We start from the raw sequence: 27185 nt of genomic DNA, 5'->3' as shown, positions 1-27185 counted from the left end.
CTGGTCTATATATCTAATTTAAGGCAAGTCAGGGCTACATAGTGAGACCCTGTCTCACAGAAACAGGAAGGAGGGAACCAAGGGACTAGGAAGACAGGAATTCAAGAGTAGCGGGGAGGGGGTCATATGGGGGGTGGAGGGGTGAATGTAGTCCAAGGTAATGGTGTGCTTGTAGGAACATCTTTATGAAGCCCATTACTCAGCAGAAATGCACTAATAGAAAGGATGAGATGCTCATATAAAATTTAGAGTGAATACTTAGTAAGGCACTTGTCACCAAGCCTGAAGACCTGAGTTTAATCCCTCGGATCCTTGTGGTAGAAGGATAGAACCTACTCCTCCAAGTTACCCCCAAGCTAACCACACATGCTCTGAGGCATACATTCAAAGAAACAAGTATCTGATTTAGAAGAGTTAATTATATTTTCATTATCCTTTTTCTCCTGTGTCTTGAAAGTCTAATTACCATATACACCAGTGGGAAAGAGATGGCTGGACTGAAAATCATTGCTATTTAAAGAATTTGAACCAAAGTTAAGGTATCATCGTTTTCTAGTTAGAAAAGATCTTTGGAATAATCAAACACCCTTATTTATAGAGAAAAATGACATTTGGAACAGACTTCAGTAGAGAAGAGTCAGCAAGATCTGGGTGTTCTGTCTAGTGGGCTGCTGTCCCACTACCTCTTATCGTAAACCTCTTATCATGATTTAGGAACACAATACATATTATAGAAAAGTCCACCAGTTTTATGTACTTGGAAATCAGGCATTTCACTTGTTTTCCTGGGGTTAACCTGCTCTCAGGCCAACCCTTGCTCACTTCTGTGATTGTGATAATGGGATATTTTCCAGAGCTACCAAGGATCACATGGAAACGTAAACATAACTGAGACATCAAGTGGCTAGAACATGTTGCCTATTTTGAATACATTAGAAATTATCACATTTGGTAAAAATTGAGCATCAGCAGTTTAACAACATACAAAGCACACAGACCTTGGATTAAGACACATTTGAATGTGCATTCCTCTACAAATAGCATTTTATATAAGGACCATTAATGAAGCTCGGTACCTCTTAAGTGTAAGAAATAAGGCCTCGACCTCTAACTGTGGTGGATTATGGACTGCAGTTTGTGTACTGTTCTTGTGTGGCAGACAAGTAACTATGGCTGTATTTATATTTCAGAAAGCTGTTGACATGCTTTTGGACAATGAAGATAAAATTTCAGTGAGTTTTTTCATATGTAATAGATCTGTTCTCTGTTGCTAATATCATACCATAGACTGCATGCTTGAGAGAAAAGAGGTTTACCTGGCTTACTGTCTGGTCCAAGGTCAAGAGGCTGTACTTGGTGATGGCCTTCTTGCTGGCAGAGTGAGCGATCATTGTGGGGTGTCACATATCAGGACATAGGATGAGCCTGTCTCTTATGAGAGTTCAGATATGCACCCTGAAAGAAAGAAGGCACATGCAAAATATCTGTGACCAGGCCTGCTCTTTTAGAACTATATGCTCTCAGACAGCCTAACCCACTCAGAATCCAGTTTGGTCCCTTTCTGTGATAATCAGTCACCTCCCACTAGCCCTTCCTCAGAAAGAGTCCCACTGCCTTTTAGTGATCACATTAGGAGTCAAGCAAGGACTCAAGTTTTGGTGGGAACATCCAAGCCATAGCATGTGTTACTAGATGAGTGTTTGCACTCCTGTGCCTACAATAAAGTGTCTCAGATGATTTATAAATATGATTGTCTCCTCGTAACTTCTTTTTAATTTTTTTCTTTCCTCAGATTAAAAAAGTGGTAGAAGAATTAGAAGACAGGCCAGAGCTGCAGCATGTGGTGAGCGCTAGTCTCCTCTGCCCTTTTAACCCACCAGGAAGCAATGTCTGTGGGGGTGTCCATGCAGGGAATGTTTCTTAGAGGGCACTGCTCCGGTTGAAGCGTTGACCACAGACAGTATGCAGGTATTACTAGAATGGGACTCATGCTGTGACTCTGTGGTGATGAATTAGTCATAGCACAAGAGGTTAAAGTTTGATTTACAATTGAATTGGAACTTTTGAAAAAAGGTATGTTCTGTTTTGCTATTTTCTACCATTCTTTGCCTGAGAGTATCTTTTCTCTGTAGTTGCTATTAAATATAATCAGGTCACAAGTCCCAGCACAGCCCAGTAGAACAGTATAGATACCAAACCGTGGTATTCTGTGTCCAGGAACAGATATATAGCTTCTTCTCTCACCCACACTGTAGCTAAGCCTGACTTGTCTCTATAGGTTTAACTGTGTTATGAAGGCTGTTAGTCTGGATTCCTCAGAGGCTCCTTTGAATCCATGTAGCATGTCATCCAGGAAGTAAAGCAAGAGTAATGTCTTAGGTATTGCTGTGATCCAACACCATGACCAAAAACAACTCGTTGAGGAAATAGTTAATTCTTAGAACAACTCTCAGGTCCCAGTCCATCCCTGAAGGGAGTCAGGGCCAGAACTTGAGGCAGGAACTGGGAGGCAGGACCTGAAGTAGAAGCCATGGAGAGCACTGCCTTCCCCTCTCAATTTCCTCAGTCTGCATTCTTCTAAAGTTTAAGACTACATGCCCAGGGTTGGCAAGGGCCACAGTAGATGAAGCCCTTTAACACCAATCATTAATCAACAAAATAGCCTACAGATTTGTCTACAAATCCTATGGTGGTATTTTTTCCAATTAAAATTCCCTATTCCTAAATATGTCTAAGTTCATGACAAGTTAAAAAAACAACCAGCACAAGGAGATATTTTCTATATGCTTTAAAAACATAAGAAATGCTTGAGTGGCCATGGGGATTATCCCAGTAGGGATTATCTTTGCTCTGAAAGTATAATGTTCTATTTGAAAGTCAGCTTCTATGCTGAAGGCCCTGAGGATTCCTGGATGGGAATGTAAGTTGCATATATTATGGTTTTGTTTATTGTCAGGATTTAATGCAGATACTATTACCATGACCAAAAAACCCTCAAGATTACTTGCTTACCCAAGCAAGGCTCCAGTCTACTAGTCATCTTAAAATTTTGCTTGTTGAGCAATTTCTCACCTGCTTAAGCTCTAAACAGAGCTATGGGAAACATTACTCTGCATCAGTGTTACCAGGGAAAGGGTGGCAGATATGGCACTGAAATAGTCCTCTCTGCCACCTGGAAGTGTAATGTCTATATTACAGGTGACTGGTAAGCACCTCCTCAGGGAAAGCACCATGTTCTGGTCACGTCCAGACCCCACTGCAAGCAGCCTATTGGCAGTCCTCAAATGACCTCAGTGTGGCTGTTCCATGTCCCCTTCTTCACCCCCAGAGAAATGTGAACACCCCAAGGGATGACTCCTGTAATACACATGTAGGTCTTAGCGTGATCTATGGCAGCAAACTCACATCTTGAGGCAAACCAAAACTCTTTGTCTATTATGGTCTATTCACCTGGTTACAAATACTCATGGCCCGAGTGTGCTTTATGTGGTCAGTGTGATCGTGTCTTTGTCTGTCTTGTGGGTTATAGGCTTGTATTTGTATTTAACATTAACAATGAGTATCCATTTTGTGGTATTATGCAATTACTCGATCTTTTCAGTAAAAAGAAAGAAAAATATTCCCTTTGGAGTCCAACTGTTTGAAACAACTGTACTCTTTTCATTACTTGTTTTTGTTTTCTGGTACCATCAATATAGGTATAATTTAATTGCAAAAGGATCACATTAATTTTCTAAAACTGGATATATGGAGTATATAATGATTAATTTAGTTCCTTCTGTGGTTTTTAGAACACAGTTATGTTATGACCCTGTGCCTTTTCATGTAAAAGAAAATGACTTTTCAAAGACATTTTTATTTCATGTGTAAGAATGTGTGAGGTGCATGTATATAAGTTTACTGTGGGTTTGTTGGTGGAAATGGAGACCAGAAGAGGAAGTGACATCCCCTATAACTGGTGTTATAGACATGCAAAAGCTGCCATGTGGGTGTTCGGAACCCAACCTGCTCTTCTCCCAGTCTTCTGCATTACTACACTCTTAACCCTGAGCGACCTGCCAGACCCAAGAATAGAATTATTATCTTAGGCTGCTACCCAGACAGTTGATTTCTGGAGCAAGTAGATGATGATGTTAAGAATTACTGTCACTAATGCTTGTGTCATACTTAGCATGTGCCAAGTATGATTCTGTGTAAGGCACAAATGGCAATCGCTTTGACAGTCATAACAATCCAGTGACATTCCATGCATGTGAAGACACCAAGTCACAGTTGGATAGGGACATATCTAATTTTACATAGTTGTCAGTGGCTAGCCACGAGCTGCAGAGTCTGCTCTCCAATCGGCATTCTCTACACTCCTCTTCACCTAGAGATTATTCTTGCTTCTAAGAACACATTTCCTAATAGCCATGGAAGGTGTCAACAATCAAAAGTCAAAAAAATTAGCCAAGAATTCTGTTTCTCTTATTCTGATATTTTGGATTACCTTGTTCCTTTCAGTATTTGCACAAGCTCTTCAAGAGAGACCATCATAAGGGACAGCGCTACCATGAAAAACAGATCAGTCTGTATGCCGAATATGATCGACCAAACCTACTGCCCTTTCTCCGAGACAGTACCCATTGCCCACTAGAAAAGGTAAGCCGCTGACTCCCCATGTGCAACCATCAGAAACAGTTGTCATTTCATAAGGCATTTGTCAGTCTTCTCTCCCCGCCTGTGTTCAGCTGGAAAGGTTACTGCGACTCTGATACTAGTACATCAGAAGCCTGTGAGGGCCCCAGCTAATCAGTCACAGATTTCCAGGATTTGAAATCACCACAGTTCCTCAATTCAAAAGTTAATCATAGGTTTTCTTTTTTTATGGAATTGTTCATTACAAGGGAACTTTGTAACAATTTCTAACAAGTACACTGTTTTAAAGGACAGTTTGTTCTTTATATGTCTGTCATGTTCCTTAGAATATCTGTCACACTTTCTACCATATACTGTTTTCCCTTGCTTGATATCGTATCATCTCCACAAAAGTGTCTTTAGGAAGAGGGAGGTATCTGGTACCGACAAGCTGAAACTGGGTGTGTGAACAGGACAGCTGGAGGCTAGTACCGAAGGAGTGAATGGGGCAGCTGTAGATTAGGACTGGTTTTTTTTTTCATTATGTATTTTTTTATTGGATAGTTTATGTATTTACATTTCAAATGTTATCCCCTTTCCAGGTTTGCCCTGGAACCGCCTCCCCCCCATACTCCCTCCCCCTACTTATATGAGGGTGCTCACCCTCCTACCCAACCACTCCAACCTCACCACCCTGGCATTCCCCTACACTAGGGAAATCAAGCCTTCACAGGACCAAGGACTTCTCCTCCTATTGATGCCAGGCAATGCCATCCTCTGCTACATATACATCTGGAGCCATGGGTCCCTCTATGTGTACTCTTTGGTTGGTGGTTTAGTCCATAGGAGCTCTGGGGTATCTGGTTGGTTGATACTGTTGTTCTTCCTATGGGGTTGCAAACCCCTTCAGCTCCTTCAGTCCTTTCTCTAACTCCTCCATTGGAGTCCCCTTGCTTAGTTAGCATTCGCCTCTGTATTTGTCAGGTTATGGCAGAGCCTCTCAGGAGACAGCTATATCAGGCTCCTGTCAGCAAGCACTTCTTGGCATCTGCAATAGTGTCTGGGTTTAGTGTTTGTATATGGGATGGATCCTGAGATAGGGCAGGAAAATGGCCTTTTCTTCAGTCTCTGCTCCACTCTTTGTCACCATAGTTCCTTTACACAGGAGCCCTTCTGGATTCAGAATTTGGATATGAGTGGGGGGTCCCATCGCCCACCTGGGGGCCTTGCCAATCCTCTAATCTCTACAGGTTCTCCATCCCTTTTGTTGGGCATTTCAGCTAATCTCATCCCTGTTGGTCCCTGGGAGCCTCTTACTTTCCTGGCATCTGGGACTTGCTGATGGCTACCCCCAGATCCCCATCCCCCATTGCTACACACCTCTGTTCAAATTCCTGACCCAATAAACCATCCCCTTCTCCTCCCATACCTCATCCTGCCCCCCTTTTTCCCTCTCCCCTGCCTCTCTTCCTCCCAAGTCCCTCCCATTCTCTACCTCCTATGAGCATTTTGTTGCCTCTTATAAGAAGGACTGAAGCATCCACATTTTGGTCTTCCTTCTTGACCTTCATATGGTCTGTGAATTGTATCTTGGGTATTCAAAACTTTTGGACTAATATCCACTTACCTGTGAGTGTATACATATGTGTTCTTTTGTGACTGGGTTACCTCACTTAGAATGATATTTTCTAGTTCCATCCATTTGCCTAAGAATTTCATGAAGTCATTGTTTTTAATAGCTGAGCAGTAAATACCCCATTGTGTAAATGTACCATATTTTCTGTATCCATTCCTCTGTTGAAGGACATCTGGGTTCTCTGCAGCTTCTGACTATTATAAATAAGGCTCCTATGAGCATAGTGCAGCATGCATCCTTGTTATATGTTGGAGCTTCTTTTGGTTATGTGCCCAGGAGTGGTATAGCTGGGTCCTCAGGTAGTACTATGTCCAATTTTCTAAGGAAATGCCATAATGATTTCCAGAGTGATCATACAAGCTTGCAGTCCTACCAGCAATGGAGGAGTGTTCCTCTTTCTCCACATTCTCGCCATCATCTGCTGTCACCTGAGATTTTTACCTTAGTCATTCCGACTGGTGTAAGAATCTCAGGGTTGTTTTTATTTGCATTTCCCTGATGACTAAGGATGTTGAACATTTCTTTAGGTATTCTCAGCCATTCAATATTCCTCCGCTGAGAATTCCTTATTTATCTCTGTACCCCATTTTTAATTTGGCTCTCTGGAGTCTAACTTCTTGGGTTCTTTGTATATATTGAATATTAGTTTCTCTATAGGTTGTAAGATTGGTATCCTTTTATATTTCTTTTTGTTAATTTGGATACTGTCTCTGTGCCCTCTGGTTAGTCTGGCTAAGGGTTTATCTGTCTTGTTGATTTTGTCAAAGAAACAGATCCTTGTTTTGTTGATTCTTTGTATAGTTCTTTTTGTTTCTACTTGGTTGATTTCAGTTCCAAGCTTGAGTATTCCCTGCCTTCTACTCTGTTTTGATGTATTTGCTTCTTTTTGTTTTAGTGTTTCCAGATGTGCCTTTCAACTACTTGTGTATGCTCTCTCCTGTTTCTTTATGGAGACACTCAGAGCCATGAGTTTTCCTCTTAGCACTGCTTTCATTGTGTCCCATAAGTTGTGCCTTCATTTTCATTAAATTGTAAGTCTTCAATTTCTTTATTTCTTCCTTGACCAAGTTATAATTCAGTAGAGCATTGTTCAGCTTCCTTGTCTATGTGGGCTTTCTGTTGTTTTTGTTGTTTTTGAAGACCAGTCTTAGTCCATGGTGATCTGATAGGATGGCATTATTTCAATCTTCTTGTATCTGTTGAGACCTGCTTTGTGACCAATTATATGGTCAGTTTTGGAGAAGGCACCATGAGGTGCTGAAAAGAAGGTATATTCTTTTGTTTTAGGATGAAATCTTCTATAGATATCTATGATCTTAGGTTTGTCAGCACTCTTGGTAGACCAGCTCTCTGCAGGTGATATTTGGTTATTGGGGGCTGTGGGACAGCCTTAACTCAGGGGTGCAGATTGTACTAGATGAATCCTGACCCCATCTGCTCTGTTGTTCCTGTGCCCTGTGTGCTCCTGGCAAGCTTCTCTTTGGACAGATATTGGAGAGAAAGTGGTGATCTCACCTATGGGTTTAGGAGTGACAACACTTCTAAGAGACCAGCATATTCTTATATTCTCATTCATTCATTCTCTCTCTCTCTCTCTCTCTCTCTCTCTCTCTCTCTCTCTCTCTCTCTCTCTCTCTCTCTCTGGGATTTGGGTATAGAGGGCTGTGAGATAGCCTTAGTTCCAGGGCGCAGATGCAGACCAGAAGGCAGGACTGGGGTTATAAATAGATTACCCGGAAGGCTAGGACTGGGCATGTGAATGGGGCAGCTGTAGGCTAGGACTGGGAGTGTGAGTGGAGTAGCTTTAGGTTATGCTAGGGGTTTTCAACAGGGCAGCTGTAGACCAGGGCTAAGAAGCAGAGAGCAGATGTGGAAACTTGGCCTCTTAGCCTCAATGCTGATGAATGGTTTTCCAGCTTTAAAATGTTAGTTAAAGCAGCAGCAAAGGCATTCCTTAGCATTGTAAGCATCAAGAAAAATACAGCCGCAAACATGTCTTTGGTCTGTAATTTACAGATATGATCCTATGATTAAATCATGCCTAAGGGATGTTGTAATCCTTACAGCTTTGTCAGGTTTATAGCTGAATGTGTGATCTCATATTAAAAACATTCTCAAGGCAACAGTGTGTGTAATTTGGGTGAACACACCATTGACACAAAGTTGATACAGTTTCACTAAAGGATTAAAAGAAAGATTAGCTAGGATACATCTGAGTCAAGGCATCATAGTTTAATTACATTTGACAAAATTCCTTTTAATACTCTGAAATTTCACTTTTACCTTTATGCTGAACCAAAATTGGAGCGTGCAGATTGCTACATTTGCGTCTTTTTTTTTTTACCCAATTTCTGTTAGTTACCTTACTTTTACCTTATTTTTCTTAAAATTTCTGTTCTCTTGTTCTCTCTCTCTCTCTCTCTCTCTCTCTCTCTCTCTCTGTCTCTCTGTCTCTCTGTCTCTCTCCCTCCCTCTAAAGTCCTCTGGAGGGATCACAGTGTCCAAACATTGGAGAATCTAAAATAAAGATGGTGTCACATTTCTGTCAATAATAGAAGATACCTTTGTCCTGGAAATACTTTATTTTTATATTTCACTACAATTTCTATATATTCCTAGAGTCTTATCATGTTTAGGGAGAATAATTTAAGATACTATTAGCATCCATTTATAAATATTTTGACAACCTAGGGAATTTAAATTTGTAGAAAAGTGTCCTCTGTATACCATGATCTGTTGAACTCTTGATAACTATGGTTCCTGGCAGGAGACCAGCATGAGATTGGAGGCATAAATACGTGTAAGCAGTAACAGTGTCAGGCAGTGTGCTCAATAGGCTCTCACTATCCATGAGGGTGCATGAGCAGTTAACATACTGACCACTGAGGACCAAAAACATGGCCAATTAATGCAAATTGTAATATCTACTTCAGAGTAAGTGGCTTCTGTAATGAACCATTCAAGTCAGACTCATTTCTGGCTTAAATGGTGCATGTGACTGAAACATCCTGGTTTCATCTCAAGTCTAGGCTATGGTGATGCTCCTGTTTGTTTATTTATTTATTTTTTTATTTACTACCTATGTATGTGCATTGATCTTTATGATCAGCCCCCACTCCCACCCCATTCCTTACATGATTTAATTAGAGTTTACAGGAAAAATTTAAGTCAAACATCAAAATATCAAGACTAGCTCTTACTGCTGTTTTCTAAGGTAGATAGATCACAGAGCAGAAAGGGAAGATTAACTCAGGCTGTTCTTTATATGACTTTGATTATTTTCAAAACAAGTTGGATAGCTGATGGTTTCTAAATAGCTACTTTAAATATTCAACCCAATTAACTTATTCTGAAACCTTTATTCACTCCTCATTTGGAAAAGTATTTAGTACAGACCCAGTGTGCACTCATCATTGTGCTAAGTATAGGGCTTGGTGCACACCTGGTCCCTGGAGAGGGAAGACACATGACTAACACGACAGGTTAGCTTTCATAGAGATAAAGAATTGTGAGGCCACATGCAGGATAAAGCTGACAGAATAACTACAGTAACTGTCCAATGTAGGGTCTGTAGCAGTATGCGTCTCCAGTCCTTCCTAGGGTAGGAAGTAGTGAGAGGAAGCTTCAGAAAGAGGAGCACTGCAGAGGTGGTCAGAGAGGATAAGGGCACACTAGGATGGCTGGACAAGGCTGCAGGTCACCATGCAGGTAGTGCAGGAGGGAGGTCTGTGAGATATGTTTTAAACAGTACCTGATTTAAATGCTACCTTTCCTTGGAGCTTGTCACAGGAGAACCGCTTGAATTCAGTGTCGCTTGTCCATGCACATGGTCTTCCCCTCTGCATTGTGCCAGTCATGGAAAGATATGTGGTCATTTCTATCACCCTACTTGTGCCTAAGAGCCTCCAGTGGACTTGCTATCTCTTCTGCTTCTTTGCTTCTTGGCTCCTTCTTTGTCTCTTTGAGTGTCGTTCATCATGGCGTGTTACTGTCATCCTCCCCTTTGCTTCCTTGGTTCTACATGGCCCTTCAGTACCCAGCAGGCAGAGCATAGTAAATGTATGCCATTTGATTTAGAGCGAGTGTGTGGTTCTTCAGTACACAGTCCATCCTTACAGTTGGTGAGGAGACAAATGGCTACAGAGTCAGCTAGAAGCAAAGCTATAACGTCAGGCATCTAGAAGAGAGTTAGCTTGGGGGGGGGGGGAGCTCCTCCCAGCATTGCTTCTGCATCTACTTACAGCATGCTACGTCTACTTATAGCATGCTGCATCTACTTATAGCATGCTGCGTCTACTTACAGCATGCTGTGTTGTTCTCCATGCTCACAGTTCCATTGGGTAGACCAAGATCATTCACCAGGAGGTGAACGATGCAGAGGGCAACAGAGATGTGGTTTGTTTTTCTTTGAAAAAAAATGAAAAAAATCTTTCAAGTTTGTAAGTGACTTTAAGTAGCTCTCTTAATATTGTTTTCCTGTTTGGTAGTCCATAGTAACATTTCTCCCTTCTTTTATTAAAGGCTCTTGAGATCTGTCAACAAAGAAACTTTGTAGAAGAGACAGTTTACCTTCTGAGTAAGTAGTGTTTGTTCATTTTAGTCCCATAAACAAAGGAATGCGGTTAGAGCAGACAGATTTGTGGACATTCAGGCCTACTTTATGTAAAAACATAGTACAGGGAAAAGGAGAATCCAGAGCACAGTAGCTATTGTAGCCATGTGTCGGGAAGAACATCTAGCAAATGTGTAGTAAAAGAAGCAACAAGCAAACAAAACAAGCAAAAGTGTACCACATTTCATAACAGATAGAATTTTAGGTGGGCTGACATATTTTGGGTTGATTTCCCTCTTTAGTTTATAATTGGCTCATGTTTACCACACATTGATATAAAACAAATTCTGTTTTCAAAACTCACAACCTTAATAACTAGAGTATTAGGCTTTGGAGCACCAGAAACACTTCATAATCTGTTGTAGCTCTCAGTGTTCCCTCTTCCTCTGGCACCTACCTGTAGACATGAATAGCGTGTGGAAAATGTACACCAGGGAACTAGACTTCCCTGTCTTCCGGAACGTGTGAGAGCAGTGTGGGTTTTACTGTGGGTCTCACGAGGAAGCTGTGCATAGACTAACTATGGGCCATATCTCTGGCATCATTTCCCTGCCCATCTGCCGTGTTTCCCACACCACAGCTTTCTTCACATACCACTCACTGTCACTGGCTCCTCTGGCCTTAGTTGAAAATGAGCCTAGGTCTCCTATTCCTGGGTATAGAGTGGAGTGGCTAATTCACAGATGATCAGGTCTCCTATTCCTGGGTATAGAGTGGAGTGGCTAATTCACAGATGATCAGGTCTCCTATTCCTGGGTATAGAGTGGAGTGGCTAATTCACAGATGATCAGGTCTCCTGTTCCTGGGTATAGAGTGGAGTGGCTAATTCACAGATGATCAGGTCTCCTGTTCCTGGGTATAGAGTGGAGTGGCTATTCATGGATGTTAAGCATCAGCCCTAGATCTACTTTCCTTAGGAGAACTATTTGAGGCTCTTATTTTCTACTTGAGCATGGTGTGGGGCTACGCTTCACAATTTCCAATCCCTTATCTATTTACTTCTCCCAGCTGTATTCTTCCAGGAAGTATCAGCTTGAATTCATTTTTAATGTCTTAGAAACAGTAGTGACTTAACTCATGACCCTACTGGTCCCTGCATGTAACAAGGGACAAGGCCAAATGTAATAAGCCTTAGCTAGAATGATTTCCAAGTTCTTTAAAAATCTTAACTGTATCAGAATTTGAAATCCAAACAAAATTGCAGACCTATGAGAAGGAAGGCAGAATTCAGCAGACTAATGTCAAAGTCCACTGTACCATTTATTGGCTACGTGATCTTGCAAAGGTACAAATCCTATATTCCCTCTTCTATTAAAAATGAATAAATAAATGATAGTTAATACTAAAGCCAAGCATGGTGGTGCATGCCTTTAACGCTGGCTCTCAAGAGGTGGAGACAAGTGGATTTCTCAGTCGGAAGCCAACCTGCTCTACATGGTCACCTGCTCTACATGGTCACCTGCTCTACATGGTCACCTGCTCTACATGGTCACCTGCTCTACATGGTCACCTGCTCTACATGGTCACCTGCTCTACATGGTCACCTGCTCTACGTGGTCACCTGCTCGACATGGTCACCTGCTCTACATGGTCACCTGCTCTACATGGCATAGCTAGAGCTACAGTGAAGCTCGGTCTCAAAAAGGAAGGAAAAAACGTTATACACATATTCAGTATTTTAGGCTAGAAAGGTAATTCAGCATTTAGGAGCGCCATCTTGCAGAGGATCCAGGTTCAAGCCTAGCTGTCCAGGGCACGTGTGGCTCACTGCTACTTTGTAACTCTAGTTCTAAAGGTGATGCAGTGCCTTCTCCTAGTCTCCATGGGCACCAGGTATGCACACATGGTGCACAGATGCAAGACACACATACACATAAAATTAAGTAATAAAATATAGATAAAAGTTTATTTAAAAATGAAGTATGGACTTTAATAAAGCATCCTGCCTAGAATTGTAGTGAGAGTAAATGATGTCATTCACGTAACACCGTCCTTGGAATATTTCACACAATATGAGCACTAAATAAATAGGGAATGCTGGTGTCACATAAAAAAAGTCAGCCTTAGTCTTACCTTTCAAACTTTGCAAACCAATGAAGAAATATGCTATTTCTTTTTTAAATGAATAAAGTATCCTACACTTCTTCACCCTACCTAGGCCGAATGGGAAACAGTCGAAGTGCCCTGAAGATGATTATGGAGGAATTGCATGATGTTGATAAAGCAATTGAGTTTGCCAAGGAACAAGATGATGGAGAGCTCTGGGAAGATCTGATTCTATATTCCATTGACAAACCACGTAAGCAGAAAGGCCATTTAATTGTAAATCTTTTTGTCTGTATAGATTATAGCCAGTTATGTGAGAAAGAATTATCTTAGGATATATTGGGCTAAAATTATGACCAAGTAGTTGGTCAGGGACTTTAATCCCCAGGACTCATGGGTCGCAATTTCTCCATCTTGTTGTCCTCTAACCTCCACATACACTCTAACCTCCACACATATCTATCTATCTATCTATCTATCTATCTATCTATCTATCTATCCATCCCTATATCTCTCTCCCCCTCCCCCATCTCCATCCCTCTCCCTCCCCACAAATTAATATAAGTGAATAAACAGATAAATAAAAGTACTGAAGTCTTGCTAGTAAAACATTCACTATAAATCCAGAAGAGGGAGTTCTGAGGTTTTGAATTGTGATAGTGTTCTTTTCCAGCCCCGTTTGTAAGTACTGCTCAGCTCAGCCATCTGCACTGGCTCTCCTCCCCACAGCTTTATTCTGATTTTGGTAGTGACCGCTTTTAAGTTAGGGGGCTCTATTCTCATGTAATTAGCTTACATCTAAAATCAACCTTGAAGACTATCTTGAAACTACAAGATATGTAGTATGGTTGTAACTTGAGTTTTGTGACCACAGATATGTTAAAACTCTTATGTCCTCTATAAAAGGAAAGCACAGTATATGCTTACCTTGCAAAATATTAGCTAGAGTTCATAATAGCGCAGTTCTCTGTGCTCCCTGCACTTTGACAGTAAAAACAGTTTGGAAGAGGCAGGTGATCATTTAACTTTTCTAAAATGTTCTCGTTTCTCCTTTTTTTCTTATAGGAAGTTAGTTCTTATGAGTGTGATTTAAACTTAAAGAGGATTGGGTCTTGAGAGTTTATAAATTCACATTTTTTAACACATTTCTTGAAGGAATAGATTGAGTCACTTTTGATATAAAGTTGGATTGTGAACAAAGTGCGTTCTCATTTTGCTCATGTATTATTTGGTCTTAACGTGGTGTTTTGTAGCATTTATCACTGGCTTGTTGAACAACATTGGCACACACGTAGACCCGATTCTACTCATTCACCGAATTAAGGAAGGAATGGAGATTCCCAATTTGAGAGATTCCTTGGTTAAAATTCTGCAAGATTATAACTTACAGGTAAGCATTCTTACACAGATGAGCATCTGAGGGAGTGGGTTCATTCATTTCTAGATAAGTGTTTGTAAGCCATGTAGATGCCTATTAGACTTTGCAATCCGATATTTGGAAACCTGTTCAAATAGAGAAAGTGAAAAGCACCTCAGCTTCAGGAAGCTTTTTCACTGTGTGTAAATAGAGCACTGCGGGAAGAAGATGTAAGAATAAGTTACAAAGGCTAATTGAAGGGGCCACAAAATGTTCCTAGAGAAAATAAATACTGTATCTAAAGTGTGTCTTTAAATACTCAGAATAAGTTTGCAACCACTGAAGGAATCTGTTGTCTGAAACACACTTAAACGCAGGATCTAATCAACTTTTGTCTGATTGGTACAATAATGCTTCTTTATTATCCCTTTAGTACAAAATTTGTAATAAGAAAAGTAGAACCCATATTCTCATAATTAATATGCTAGTTACTAAGTATTCTAACCTTTTTTCTTTAAAAGAATTGAACAGTGCCTATGTTTCAAAATCCTGGTTGCTTCCTTAATACTCAAAATTATTTAAAATGCATACACATGCAGACTGTTCTTTCTACAATCACTCGAAAGTGTTTTTGTTGTTGTTGTTATAATAGATGAAGTTGCTTTCCAGGAAACAGTATACATTTTTCAGGTTGTAAGAAGAACATGATGATGTAGATAAGTCAGATCAGGTTGCCAGTCGCAATGAAGGGTACAAGGTACAAGCCTCCCTGCTGCACTCAGGGTGATACACCAAGAATCAAAGAAAAAACCCTCAGGACAGATAATAGCTGGTACTCTGGATACTGTTGCCTAGCATCCTCATAGCTGTAGTGAAGGTATCCAAAAGTGGGGTGGGGATAAAGGTGGTCAGAGTAGAATTAGGTGAGAAATTGAGAAACTGGGGCCCTGTGGAATTAACCAAATGGACTCTAAGAAATGGCTGGTGCAGAAAGGGGGACTACAGAGGAAATGTCAGCATCCTTGTGGTCCTCAGGGAACTGTGGTATGACTGCAAGGCACAATTTGAAAGGAGAAGATTTTTTCTGTAGACTTGAGTGGACAGTACAGAACCTTCGCTTGGAAGCACTGTGTAGGGATTGTGTCAGTTAAGTATGTGTCAAGTTGAGGCAAAGAACTGAGGCCTAATCTTACTTATGCCCAAAGTCTTTGGAGAGTTGCAGATAATCCTAGGGAAATTACTCAAGAATTATTATTCAAGCAGAATATGCTTGAGGCGTCAAGTCTAAATGCATGGCAGAGTCCTAGGCCATAGTGGCCCCTGTATCTGAGAGTGGGATGCTTAGACCAGTACTTAGAGCCGGGCTTTTGGGGTGAAACCATGCTTCTGTTGCCAAGTCCCCATGCTGCTGATGCCAGCAAAGGCAGCTGGCACATCCCTCACTGTGCTCTTGTCTTGAAGCTCACACACACTGCTGCAGTCTCACTATTCACTCACTTTCTATAGAATTTGCATAGTACTGAGCCAGCTGAAATACAGAGCATTAGATACAAAACAAATGTTTAACATAAAAATGGTACTCAAAAATAGCTGGTAAACCAGTATCTTCTTAATTATAAATGTATTGAGAGCTTTACTGAGACCCAAAATTTTTTGATCAATGAGTCTAGAAAGCCATTGTTACCCATCAATCTCTGGGTAGAGAAACTACAACTAAGAGGAAGAGGAAGGGTGGGAGAGGAGAGAGCAGACCCAGGGAAACCACCACACGAGTGCTGCCCTGCCCCACTGGGGCTCGGAGGCCTCGGAGGAAGGTGACAAGAAAATCTGTCTGGCTGTCTGGCTGTCTCTCTCCCTCTCTCTCTCTCTCTCTCTCTCTCTCTCTCTCTCTCTCTCTCTCTCTCTCTCTCTCTGTGTGTGTGTGTGTGTGTGTGTGTGTGTGTGTGTGTGTGTGTGTGTACGTGCGCGCACGCATTGACTATTAATTTCCATTAGTGGCCATTTATTTATCTCCTTGTCTAAGCGACCTAGCAACCTATCAAGTGATTATTTAAAAATATCTCTGGTCTCTGGAGCCTTTTGCTGTTCCCAGAAGGCTTCTGAAGACATACTTTTCTTTCATTGTATTGATCTTTGTTTGTTTCATAAAGCTATAATTTATGTTCTCATTTATAATAAGAGTGCAAGGCCACGAATCCCTCAAATTTGAGGGTGATGTTACAGACCTGTGAATCTCCAGGACTCCTATGGCTGACATAAAGCACGATATGGAGAGCCTTCAGACAAAGGTCCAGGGGCCTCGGTCACAGGCGTGCTGCCATGCACTCTCACTGTCCTTCTCACACAGACTATGCATTGAGGACCTAGGGTTCTTTAAGGGGAGAGGGGCACTGTGACAGCCAGCAGTTAACTGAAAGAGAAGGGAGTAGTTATAGGAAACTTAAATAGCTTTGCCATGTGACCATTTCATACTTTGTATCATGACAGCTCTGAAAGGGAACAGGATTGAGCATGTTCACTCCCTCAGATACTGAGGAAGTTAGGGAAATGGAAATCAGCACTTTGTCACTAACCACCTTCTCTGACAGACATTTTCGATCCATAATGGGTCTATAGTTAGCATTAGCCCCATTGCTTGGAGTAGAAGGGTGAAGTTCCAGAAAGTTAATGACATATTCATATAGGAAGATACTGAACCAGTTATTTTTTATCGGATATTTTTTATTTACATTTCAAATGTTATCCTCTTTCCCAGTTTCCCATCCATAAACCCCTGAACTAGTTTTAAACTCAGGCCCTCAGAGGAAATGCCATTTTCATCCAGAACTGTATCAGCTCTGACGCATAATCCTAAAAGTTCTGCCAAGAGGACTACTTCCTTGCTTTTCCCTTATGGTTACACCTCTGGAGAAAGGCAGCCAGCCAGTCTGAACTTGTTCCTAAAGAGGCAGGAGGAGCAGGGACTCCGCCCTCCACTGCACCTCTGAGTCCCTGTTGTAAGCAGAGGCCTGAGCCTGTGCAGGTCAACAAGTGATGTGGGGAAAGTTCTCTTCCCCACAGGGCACTCAGTCCTTTCCAGGTCTGCAAAGATATTTTCCTGTACTAAACAGTTGCTCTAGCTCCCCCATAGTTTCCTACTTAAAATTGAAAACATAAGTCAACTTACAGAAATCAACAACTTTCTTGTTGGTCTTTTTTTGTAGGGGGTGAAAATTTATTTTTTACTTTTATTATTTAACCTCTGTATTTTTCCTGAGATTGTTTTTAAACTCTCAAATTCCTAAAATAAGCTTTTAAAACCAAATGGATTTTTTTCTTTACAAATTATTTCAGTTGGATCTTATCATCACATTTAAGTGGTGCAGGCGCCCTGTGCCAACCCGTTGCTTCCTTGATCCATTTAGTTGTTAAATACTTTGTGCTGTTAGGAATTAAATACAGTTATGATAGTTAGGTTTTTGCAAACTGAAAAGCAAGCCTTTGAGTTTAGCTTTCTCATTCTTTTCCTACCTGGGCTTAGTCATCTTTGGTAATCATCAGACAAGAGCAAAGAAAACTGCCCAAGCAGAATTGAAGCCCCGCAACACCAGTGGCCATAGCCAGGCTGCAAGTGAGGAAACCGTGGGCTGGGAAGCTAGGTGCTGGCAGCCAGTTGCATTTGAAGGACAAGCAATGCAAAGTGAATAAGGCAAGGCCAGCAAAACCCCAGTACTGAGAGTCTTTTCAAATAAAAACTGCAGTAACTTGACAGTTTTTCTAGCACAGCCCCCACAGCAGCTGTTTCTATGGAACCATAATGATTTCTCTGATATGTGGTTCTTTATTGCTTTGTGAAATATATGTGAGACTAGAATTTTCCATTTACTTGGGATTATTATCCATGGTGATGTGCTATAGAGGAATCAGGAAGAAAATACAGAGGAAATTTAAGTCTCTTGTCAGTTGTCAATGCCATAACTCATTCACCTTTCCCATAAAATGTGCACCATTGATTGTAGTTGTAGCTCGTTTCTTTAAACAAAGGACAATGGGAAAGTGGAGAAGGAACAAGGGTGGTTGAAAGGATGAAGGAAGAAGTTAGTCTTTAAATGTGGATAGTCTGGGGAGAGTAGAAGGACCTTCCATGAGGAAGAAGAATTTCTAAAAAGGTAATATTGTTCCTTCTGAGCAATGTCAATCAATATTTTTGAGATAGAAGTGGTGTTATGAGGTTGAGGGAAGGAGTTTATCTTGGACAGAATTCTTATACCAGAAGTGTTGATAAGCTGGATCGATAATGAGGCAATTCTTATTGGCCAGATGGTGAGATCTCATGGACACAAAGATGTCTCAGTGAGCTCATAAGCCTGTCCCTTTAATGCACTCATTACTCTGAAAGGCCAGACCCCACAGCCTGCGAACTGCCTTTGGTGTCCCAAAGCTACTGTACTGTGCTTTTACAGCCCCTAATCTGCTGTTCTGTCTTGGTACCTGACTCTTCATGTCCCTGTCACGGCAGCCAGTCCAGACCAAATCATATAGTGAAGAACTTCTACCACCTCCCTAAAGGAAACAAGAGTCTGACATTTTCCTTTGTTTGGGGATTTTTCATGGTTCTCCCCATTCCCATCCCATGACTAAAGGGAAGCCACTCCTCCCCCTTGATCTTCAACTCATGTTGTTGTCCCTGATAGAATGAAGTGACCCATTCTCATACTCTTCCGATCATAGCTCCTGTGGTCACAGTGCTCTTTTCCTAAATGAAGTCCATCTCTGTGTCTGTTCCATACATGAACCATGTACCTCATCTCTTTCTCCTATTTAACAGTTGAAACTGATTTTTGTTTCTGAAAGTGATGTTAGAGGGAAACTAGCCCTGAAAAGAGACTGACACACTGAAGTACTGAAGTCTCATGGCACTAGCTCCTGCTTGCCTGAGACTAATGCCGAAGCTGAGTCAAAGGCTGTCGTCAAGGGACTCGCTCTCCCCTTCTCATTACTGCCTCCTAAGTCTTGTCAGTTTCCTTTTCCTCTTTTTTTCTTTTTTTGGTGTAGAGCCTTGGATTTTGATCAAATTAGGCAAAAAGTATCACCATACTTTTCCTTCTCATTGGTTCTTGACTCTGGACAACTGACAATGTTTCTAGCACATACTGTCTGTGAGCTGGTAGGTTGTACCTGCTTAGAAAGCACGTTGTCTTAGGTTGTTCTATTTTCTTTGCAACCTGTGGCCCGTGTTTGTTCCACAGGCTGTGCCCTCAATCTGTCACTGCCCAGGCATTGTGTCCTGGACAGTGTCCCAGTGCTTCCAGAGCCCACACCAGAGGAGCTGAACTGAGCTAATTACTTTATGTTGGAGGCTAGCAGCCTCATGGATTAAATGACCGATTTCTGAAAGTCGTCAGCATCGATATTTTATAGACAGCTTTCTTGGAAGATTGTTTTTCCCCTTCTTTCTCTGTACTGTAATGACTTCTGATAAAAAAACCTTAACATCTTTTTTAAAGAAAACAAAAATAAAGTTACATTTTTAGTAGAACCTGACAGGGCAGTAAAATTTAAGCACATCTATAAACCTAGCATTTGTGGGGGTTGGGCCAGGAGGATCTCTCTCTGTAGAGTAAGACACATTTTCATAAAAAGGATGAAAATGGGGGAGATCCCCTCCAAAAGTAGTATCAAAGTAGATGTAAGAAGATTAAAATCAGGGGTTGGGGATTTAGCTCAGTGGTAGAGTGCTTGCCTACCAAGCGCAAGACCCTGGGTTTGGTCCCCAGCTCTGAAAAAAAGAAAGAAAAAAAAATTAAAATCAGGAGCCTTGCTTCTTACAAACACTAAGAGCCATAGATATGGAGCTATAATCATCAGTTTGGGTCCCAAATGTGTCCTGTCATGTAACTAGAGGCAGCCCCTAGCTGGAGTCACCCAGAGCTGACTGGGGGTAGCCTCCAGCTGGAGTCACCCAGAGCTGATATTTTTATTGTTTGCAGGGGAACACAGGTCATTGTGTGTGGTTGCCATGGAGACCCATGGTTGCTTGCACCCATTCCCAGTGATGCCATTTTATACTGTGGAAGAAAATTGCATGTCTAGGTTTTGAACTGAGTCACATCAGTGTGAAGGAAACCAAGGGGCACCCACAAACGTCAGTGACCTACAGTCACAGGTAGTCTCAGGCTTCTCTGCACATTTCTCTTCCGTACCTACTACCTTGCTCATTAGGAACCCAACATTTGCCGGAGAATAGATGGGTTTATTAAATAACTAGATGGTTTTGAAATGACAAGTCTTCCATCCTGTGCAAAGATCTGAAGGTTAGACTCTGAGTCATTCAAAAACCAAAGTGCCAGGAAACAACCGTGGTCCTCTATGGCAACAACATGCAAAGTACAGAAGCCTGTGAGATACAAAGGAATTTTAGTCTTTTCAAGACTTTGGAATTTGTATTTGATTTTGACCAATGTCACAGTGTACTCATAAAAACAGGTAAATTTCGAGGAATAATGCTGGCTTACTTGACAGTGTTTGGTGGGCAAAAGAGCTAGTTAGTGTCTCTGGTATTGTCTGATTCCTCAGTTAGATGCACACACACTTGAGTTACTAAATGCTCTTTCTTTTTAAATATGTACATTAGATTCTGCTTCGGGAAGGCTGCAAGAAAATCCTCGTAGCTGACTCTTTGTCATTGCTGAAAAAAATGCACCGAACCCAAATGAAAGGCGTTCTGGTTGACGGTGGGTAAATCTGGAAGGACATTCTGAGCCCTGCACCGTGTTTTCCAGAGAGACCAAGCAAATGGCAGTGTGCTTAACCTGTAATGTGTGTGTTTTCTTACAGAGGAGAATATCTGTGAATCGTGCCTTTCTCCCATCCTTCCAACAGGTAAGGTGCTTAGAAGAAAAATCACTTCCCAAATATATGTTCATGATGAGTGGAATTAAGATTTTGAAATTAGCTAATAAGCTGCCTGAAAATTATACAGCTTCACAGTTGAAGGATTTCAACTCCTTCCCTGCTCTTGTGAATGCTGCTGCTCCTGACAGAGTAGTGTGTCAACATCAGCAAGCTTTGCAAGAACCCACAGGGTTCTTCAAACCCTGCCTTGGCCTCAGAGTTCTGGGAGTGTTGGCCTGAGAGCGAGTACTTCCAACAAGGCGATACGAATGGATCCAGTTAGAGGCTAATCTTTGAGAATCTTCAAAAATAAAGTAGAGTCAGATGCAAAGCCAACCATCAATCCACATATTTCGGTTCTGAGGCAGAATACCTATATGGATGTCTGGGGCAGTGAAGAATGGCTTCATCTTCACTGTCCTTGGAGGCACCCAGACTACCTTCATGGAAACAGCACTCAGCATCAAACAGACTCACCATAGGATAGAAGCCTGTGTCTCTTTTTAGTAGATTGTCATAATAATAAAATGGTCTGTATCAAAAGACCATTCAGACATGAGAAAAGCAAACTCATAATTTGAAAGTAGAAAAGCATAGCTGTCAGGGTACTTTAAAGCGCAAGTTCAGCATGGGAAAGCTCAAAAGTGTCACTGTCACAGACACTGGTCTTAGGAACTATGTGTTCCAAAGCTCATAGAGCATGGGAAGTCGTTTCACCGGAGCGCTCTTCCAGAAGGAGCAGCTTCTCATTTTCAACACTTCTGTAAACCACAGCCCTGTATGTGGCCTTGCAGTGAAAGGGGTCACGAATGCCCTGTAAAGTTCAGTCCTCAGCTTCTCCTGTGGCAGGCAGTGTGTCTTAGCAGAGCTCATCTGGCCACACAGCAGAAGCAGATGAGGACCTGACTAAACAGAATAGTGAGTGTAGAAGCCTGGGATCCTGACCCAGTTCTGCCTCTGCCTCAGCAAGAGAACTTGGCAGAGCGAAGGTGAACTGAAAAACATTTTTATCAAGCTACACGCTTGATTTCAGTGTGTGGTAGTTGGAATCATGGTCAGGATACACACAGGGACACATGTATTCTACTTTTTCTAATAAACATCACATTTGCTGTGAAACTGTGCTGCATTAGTTATCGTGGTAACTGATGCTGAGGCCAGGCAAGTAGCCTGTAAATTGTGGTTCACAGCAAGGTGATTCTAGACCAGCTCTGTGCTTTTGTAAAGAAGCCTTGTCAAATGGAGCCTGTTGCTAGGAAATTTACTCAAGGCTGGCTTAACTCTTTCCTGGTCTGCCTGTTGCACTGAGTTATTCTCCTGTCCCTGCCCCTTGTAGATGCAGCGAAGCCCTTCAGCGTGGTGGTCTTCCATTGTCGGCACATGTTCCACAAGGAGTGCCTACCTATGCCAAGCCTGGTAAGTTGTCAGCCCAATCGCTGCCAAATGAAAAGAGAAGAACTAATCTCAGCAACCACGACTAGAGCCCTCCATCCTATGGCTCTGGCTTTCTTAATTCTAACCCACAAGACAAGGAATTGAGCAAGTCCTCTGCATCTTGCTCAATCCCTGGGTTCTGCATCCATGGATTGAACCAACCTTGCATCAGCAATCCTGGAGAAAAGCTGCACCATACTAAACGTGTGTGTGCACTTTTCCTTTTTGTATTTATTCCCTAAACAGAAGTGTGACTGTTTCTAAGCGTTACATTGATGTCGGTGTGGGAAATATCCATAAGTTATCTGCCTTTGTATATAAACGTGTTCTAGTTGGCTTGTCTGTTAATTTCAAAAACCACTAACAAAACCCCAACTTTGGCATAAAAGGGTTTTTGTTTGTTTTGGGGGGGGTGGGGGTTGGTTGGTTGGTTGGTTGTTTTGCCTACAAGTTACAGTCCATCATGGAGGAAAGCCCAGGCAGGAATATAGAGGCAAGAACTGAAGCAGAGACCCTGGAAGAACTTTGATACTTGTTGGTTTAGCCCGCTTGTATAACCTAGGCCCATCTGCCTACTGGTGGAACTGACTACAGGGCTTGACCTTCCCACATCAATTACTAAGAAAATGCTCCAATAGATGGCCAATAAAAGAGGCAGCTCCTCAGCTGAGGGTCTCTCTTCTCTGAGGGTTGGTACTCATGTCAAGATGAGAGAAAAGACTTAACTAACCAGAACAGAAGGAATTGAGTGTCTGTGGGTTCTGGTATCTGAAGGGGGTACAGGAGTCCTCTCAGAAGCCAGCTTTCTTTTTTATCATATAGGTATATTGTTTATTTTTCAAATGTGACAGATACAGTGTGCTATGGTTCACATAAAAGCATGCCCACTGTGTGAATTCATGCTATTGGCTTGACTCCTGAGCAGTGGCTGTGTGGTAGAAAACACTTTGAAATTTGTGGAGTTTTCTCAACCTGCCTTATGTGGCATAATTCTGTTATCCTGCCAAGACAAAGCTGGTTCTTCTGTGATGCCCCCCACCCAACCCCACCCCTTTTTTGCATTTGTATGTACATGTGCATGTGCTCGTACATACATGTAGAGGCCAGTTGTCTACCTCAGATCCCCTTTCTCAGAAGCTGTCCCCTTTGTAACAGGGTTTTCTCTCTGGGACCGAGGACTCAGCAGGTAGTCTAGACTGGCTGACAAGAGCCCAGGGATCCATGTCTACATGTGCCACCACATCTGTTTTTGTTTTGTTTATTGTTTTTAGACCAAGGTTTCGGGGCTTGAACTCAGGCCTTTGTGCTTGTACTTCGCCAATGGAGCCATCCACCCACCTTGTTTGTGTCTTTTAAGCTGCAGAGTAATGCACAAGTCCTGTCTGAGCTAAAACATCCTCTACAGAGCTAGGGATGATGCCCCATCCCTTCAGAGCTCTCAGTTCCCTGAATGATATAAAATCGCATTTCTGAATGTACAAGTAGACAGTTTTAACCCGTGTTTTTAAAATTGTTTTCAGAATGCTCCTGCACAGTACTGTAACATCTGTAGTGCTAAGAACCGTGGGCCTGGAAGTGCCATCCTGGAGATGAAGAAGTAGGCCTGCCTGCCATTACCACTCTACTCTGGTGACCGTTGGACCACAGCCGCTAGCTATGTCAAGGCCAATGCTGTTCTGTGATGTGTTCAGGGCTACTCTGTGTTCCACATCAGTTGTTCCTCCAGACCTTCCTTCCAGAAGCTGTTCTTGTCACTGATGGAGAAGTCAGAGCTGTTCCCATGCCATGAAATATTTGGATTGACAATCAATATTTCATGATTTGTTTATTTGGCTTATTTAGGCAACAGATGAACCCAAGTCTCAGAGTGACTTCATTAGACCCTAGTTACACCACCAGGCATGAACCGCACTGCCGAGAACACTGCCAGCTGCAGACAGCCGAAAGTTCTGCTGGTAACAGTTCTAGCATGCCTGGCTATACTGTTTGTCATCAGCTTCCTAGTATGCATTTGGTGAAACACTGGAAACTGTCACTCGTTCAATGACGTGTGGGAATACCATTATCTGATGTCATGCAACCTTATGCTTGCTACGTACATGCTATGCATTCTGACTAATCGAGTTATCTGACCCCATTAGGTAATCAATATCTGTTGAGTAAATAAACATTGCCCTTCTCATCGTGAATTCTTTATTGCATTGTAAGTAGACCCTTTAAGGATGAGAGGTGAGCTTTGACACTACAGTACCAGAAGAACTGTGGTTGATAAGGCAGGAAGAAACCAGGGGCCCTGTCAAAATTTAGTGAAACTCTCCAAAGAAATGGGAGGGTTGGATGCCAGGGATAGACTTAAGATGTATCTCACTGCCTGGGAGGCTGGGCTGGAGGTGTGCCTCACTGCCTCAGGTCTTGTTGTTCTTAATATTTCCAATTTAATGTAAAGATTCAGCTTAGGAAGGTCTGCCACTTCCTTGCTGTTTGGAGCAGGCGCACATCCAGAAAAACTAACCAGAACTCATGAAGAGGAGTGCTAGGCCCAACATATTTTACTTCCAAGGTAAGTTATATCAGTTCCTAAATCACATTTGGACAATAAACCCCAAGTACAGAGAAGGAGGTAGTAAGCTTCATTCCTAAAGAACCGAGCTGAGACGCAGATAATGAAGTGTATTCATTCCCTTTTCAAAAATAACGTAAAAATCTCTAGAACAAGGTTGTGTTGTAAGCAAAGAGTGCCACCCTGCCTCCCTAGGTAATTTTTCCTCTTTAAAAAAAAAAAATAGTGGAAAATTGTACTAAAGGGTAATTAATCCTTGCCATTATTTTTCACTTTATAAAGATTTAAATATAACAAAATACTAAAAATGCTAGCTCTCCAGCCTTTATGGTGTGTGACCAGCCCATTAAAAGCACATCTGAGGAGCTGAAAGCATGTCTCAGTTAGGAGCACCAACTGCTCTTCATAGGAACTGGGTTTACTTCTCAACACTCACGTGGTAACGTAACTGTAACTTTAGTTCAGGGGATCTGAAACCCTCTGCTGGCCACTGCAGGCAACAGGCATGTGTGTGGTACACAGACATACGTACATCCAAGACACAGATACACATAATGTAATTTTTAAAACTTTTAAATAAATAAAACATATCTGAACCTGTTTAGCCCACTTTTACCAGACAATATAGGCACTAATGTTTGTCCTTGAAGAAAATTGCCCTATGTATGAATCAGCCAAATTCAAAGTTACTTAGTGACAGCCATTTTGTTTTATTTTATTTTAGCCAGAATTTCCTCCTAGTTGGTGCTCATCATTGAAAAGTTTTTTAGACACTCTCAGCCAATTGCTTGATTGTCACAATATAGAAATTCTATAAAACAAATCCTTGTAGAGTAACTATAATGTGCAGGCCTTAGCCAGCCTGCAGCTGTGTATGGAGGCTGTTAGTAGATTGCCTGTTTGTCCATGAAGAGACACAAAGGCTCAGCAGCTCTCCATAAGTCAAGGTGGGAGCCAGTGTACCAGCTGGATTCAAATCCAGGCAGTCACAGTTCACCTTCAGGGCCCCCGCTCTGACCCACTGAAGATCTTTTTACAGAAGTGCTTAGCTGTCCTCTTCTGCTGGGTACAAAGAAACAGTAAAGTATTGCTTGTGAGGTTTCCATGGGTGACAGAATCACTGGTGGATCTGAAGAGCAAGCAGTAGGAAGATTCTAGAAGCATCAAGCCACCCACACAGCCTGGCTGCAGTGGCTGCCCTGAAACCACTGCCCATTTCCAGCAGAGGGCGGTTGCACACAGCAGTATGAGTCATCATGTTGTGTAAATGTTAACCTGTTTCCCAGGTCCACATAAAGTTCTTAATAACCGTCAGGAATACAGGGTAAGCATATACAGATGGAGTCATTTCTATATGATAAATACTGAATCAGTTAGTTGTGGTTTGTTATTAAGGCCTGGGGTGTTAATAGTACATTTCATACTGTACTGAGTTTCACTCCGTATGCCTTGATTCTGCTAAGGGCTGGTTTCTACAGTCTGAGGAAAGATACTTTCCTTGTGTGGCCCAGAATTGAGTGTGATTAGGAACAGCAGTGTGATACTAGGAAACACAAGAGAGAATGAAAATCAGTCTGAATCAGCACTCACAGAATCAGCCATTGTCCAAGCTCTTCATGTGCACCCACTGTAGGATTTCTGAAAGCAAACATTATGGCATCGCCTATCTAGACTCCCAGGAGTCCCTGTGTCCTGTGTGCGCAAGAGCTTGCAGGCTTTGGTTTGATCATAATGCATCACCAGTAACTACAGCCTCTTGCCCATCACTCCTGCATGGTGGCTACGAGTTTACTTCTGTGTCCTTCGCCCTTGCGCTGCTGTTGTACTGTATGACCCAATCTGCCCAGTCAGTCCTCAGTCACCCTGACCTTGGACTACTGGCTAGAGGCTTCTTGCTTACTCTAGACAGCACCAGGGTCTGTCTGCCTTTATCCAGTTCATGGCTGTCTGTGGAACAAATGCAGTCTCATTTCATTCCAATATCCAGTCCCAGCTGACTCTAGCCATCAGTCCGTGCACTAACCCTGGCACTGAGGGAAATACAGACATG

The 27185-nt window shown here is 42.0% G+C and overlaps 1 protein-coding gene across 3 annotated transcripts in view; it reads left to right on the top strand.

The window, feature by feature from the left end:
- Vps41 (VPS41 subunit of HOPS complex) overlaps nt 1-24764 on the top strand; it is a 157872-nt gene extending 133108 nt beyond the window's left edge. For 2 of the 3 annotated variants that reach the window (XM_087590677.1, XM_087590676.1), the window contains 10 exons: nt 1191-1232; nt 1793-1843; nt 4504-4641; nt 10775-10829; nt 13024-13164; nt 14165-14301; nt 20882-20981; nt 21085-21129; nt 22478-22557; nt 24096-24764. In XM_087590677.1, the coding sequence (XP_087446803.1) occupies nt 1191-1232; nt 1793-1843; nt 4504-4641; nt 10775-10829; nt 13024-13164; nt 14165-14301; nt 20882-20981; nt 21085-21129; nt 22478-22557; nt 24096-24176 (870 nt within the window). In that variant the 3' untranslated portion in view covers nt 24177-24764. The remainder of the gene's footprint in view (nt 1-1190; nt 1233-1792; nt 1844-4503; nt 4642-10774; nt 10830-13023; nt 13165-14164; nt 14302-20881; nt 20982-21084; nt 21130-22477; nt 22558-24095) is intronic. The other variant, NM_001399318.1, reaches the window with a different exon arrangement.
- Nucleotides 24765-27185: the final 2421 nt, after the last annotated feature.

Source organism: Rattus norvegicus, chromosome 17 (assembly GCF_021556685.1).
Source record: "Rattus norvegicus strain SHRSP/BbbUtx chromosome 17, alternate assembly SHRSP_T2T, whole genome shotgun sequence".
Lineage (NCBI taxonomy): Eukaryota > Metazoa > Chordata > Mammalia > Rodentia > Muridae > Rattus > Rattus norvegicus.
Note: the sequence above shows the minus strand (reverse complement) of the source record. Positions and strands in the feature narration are given on the sequence as shown.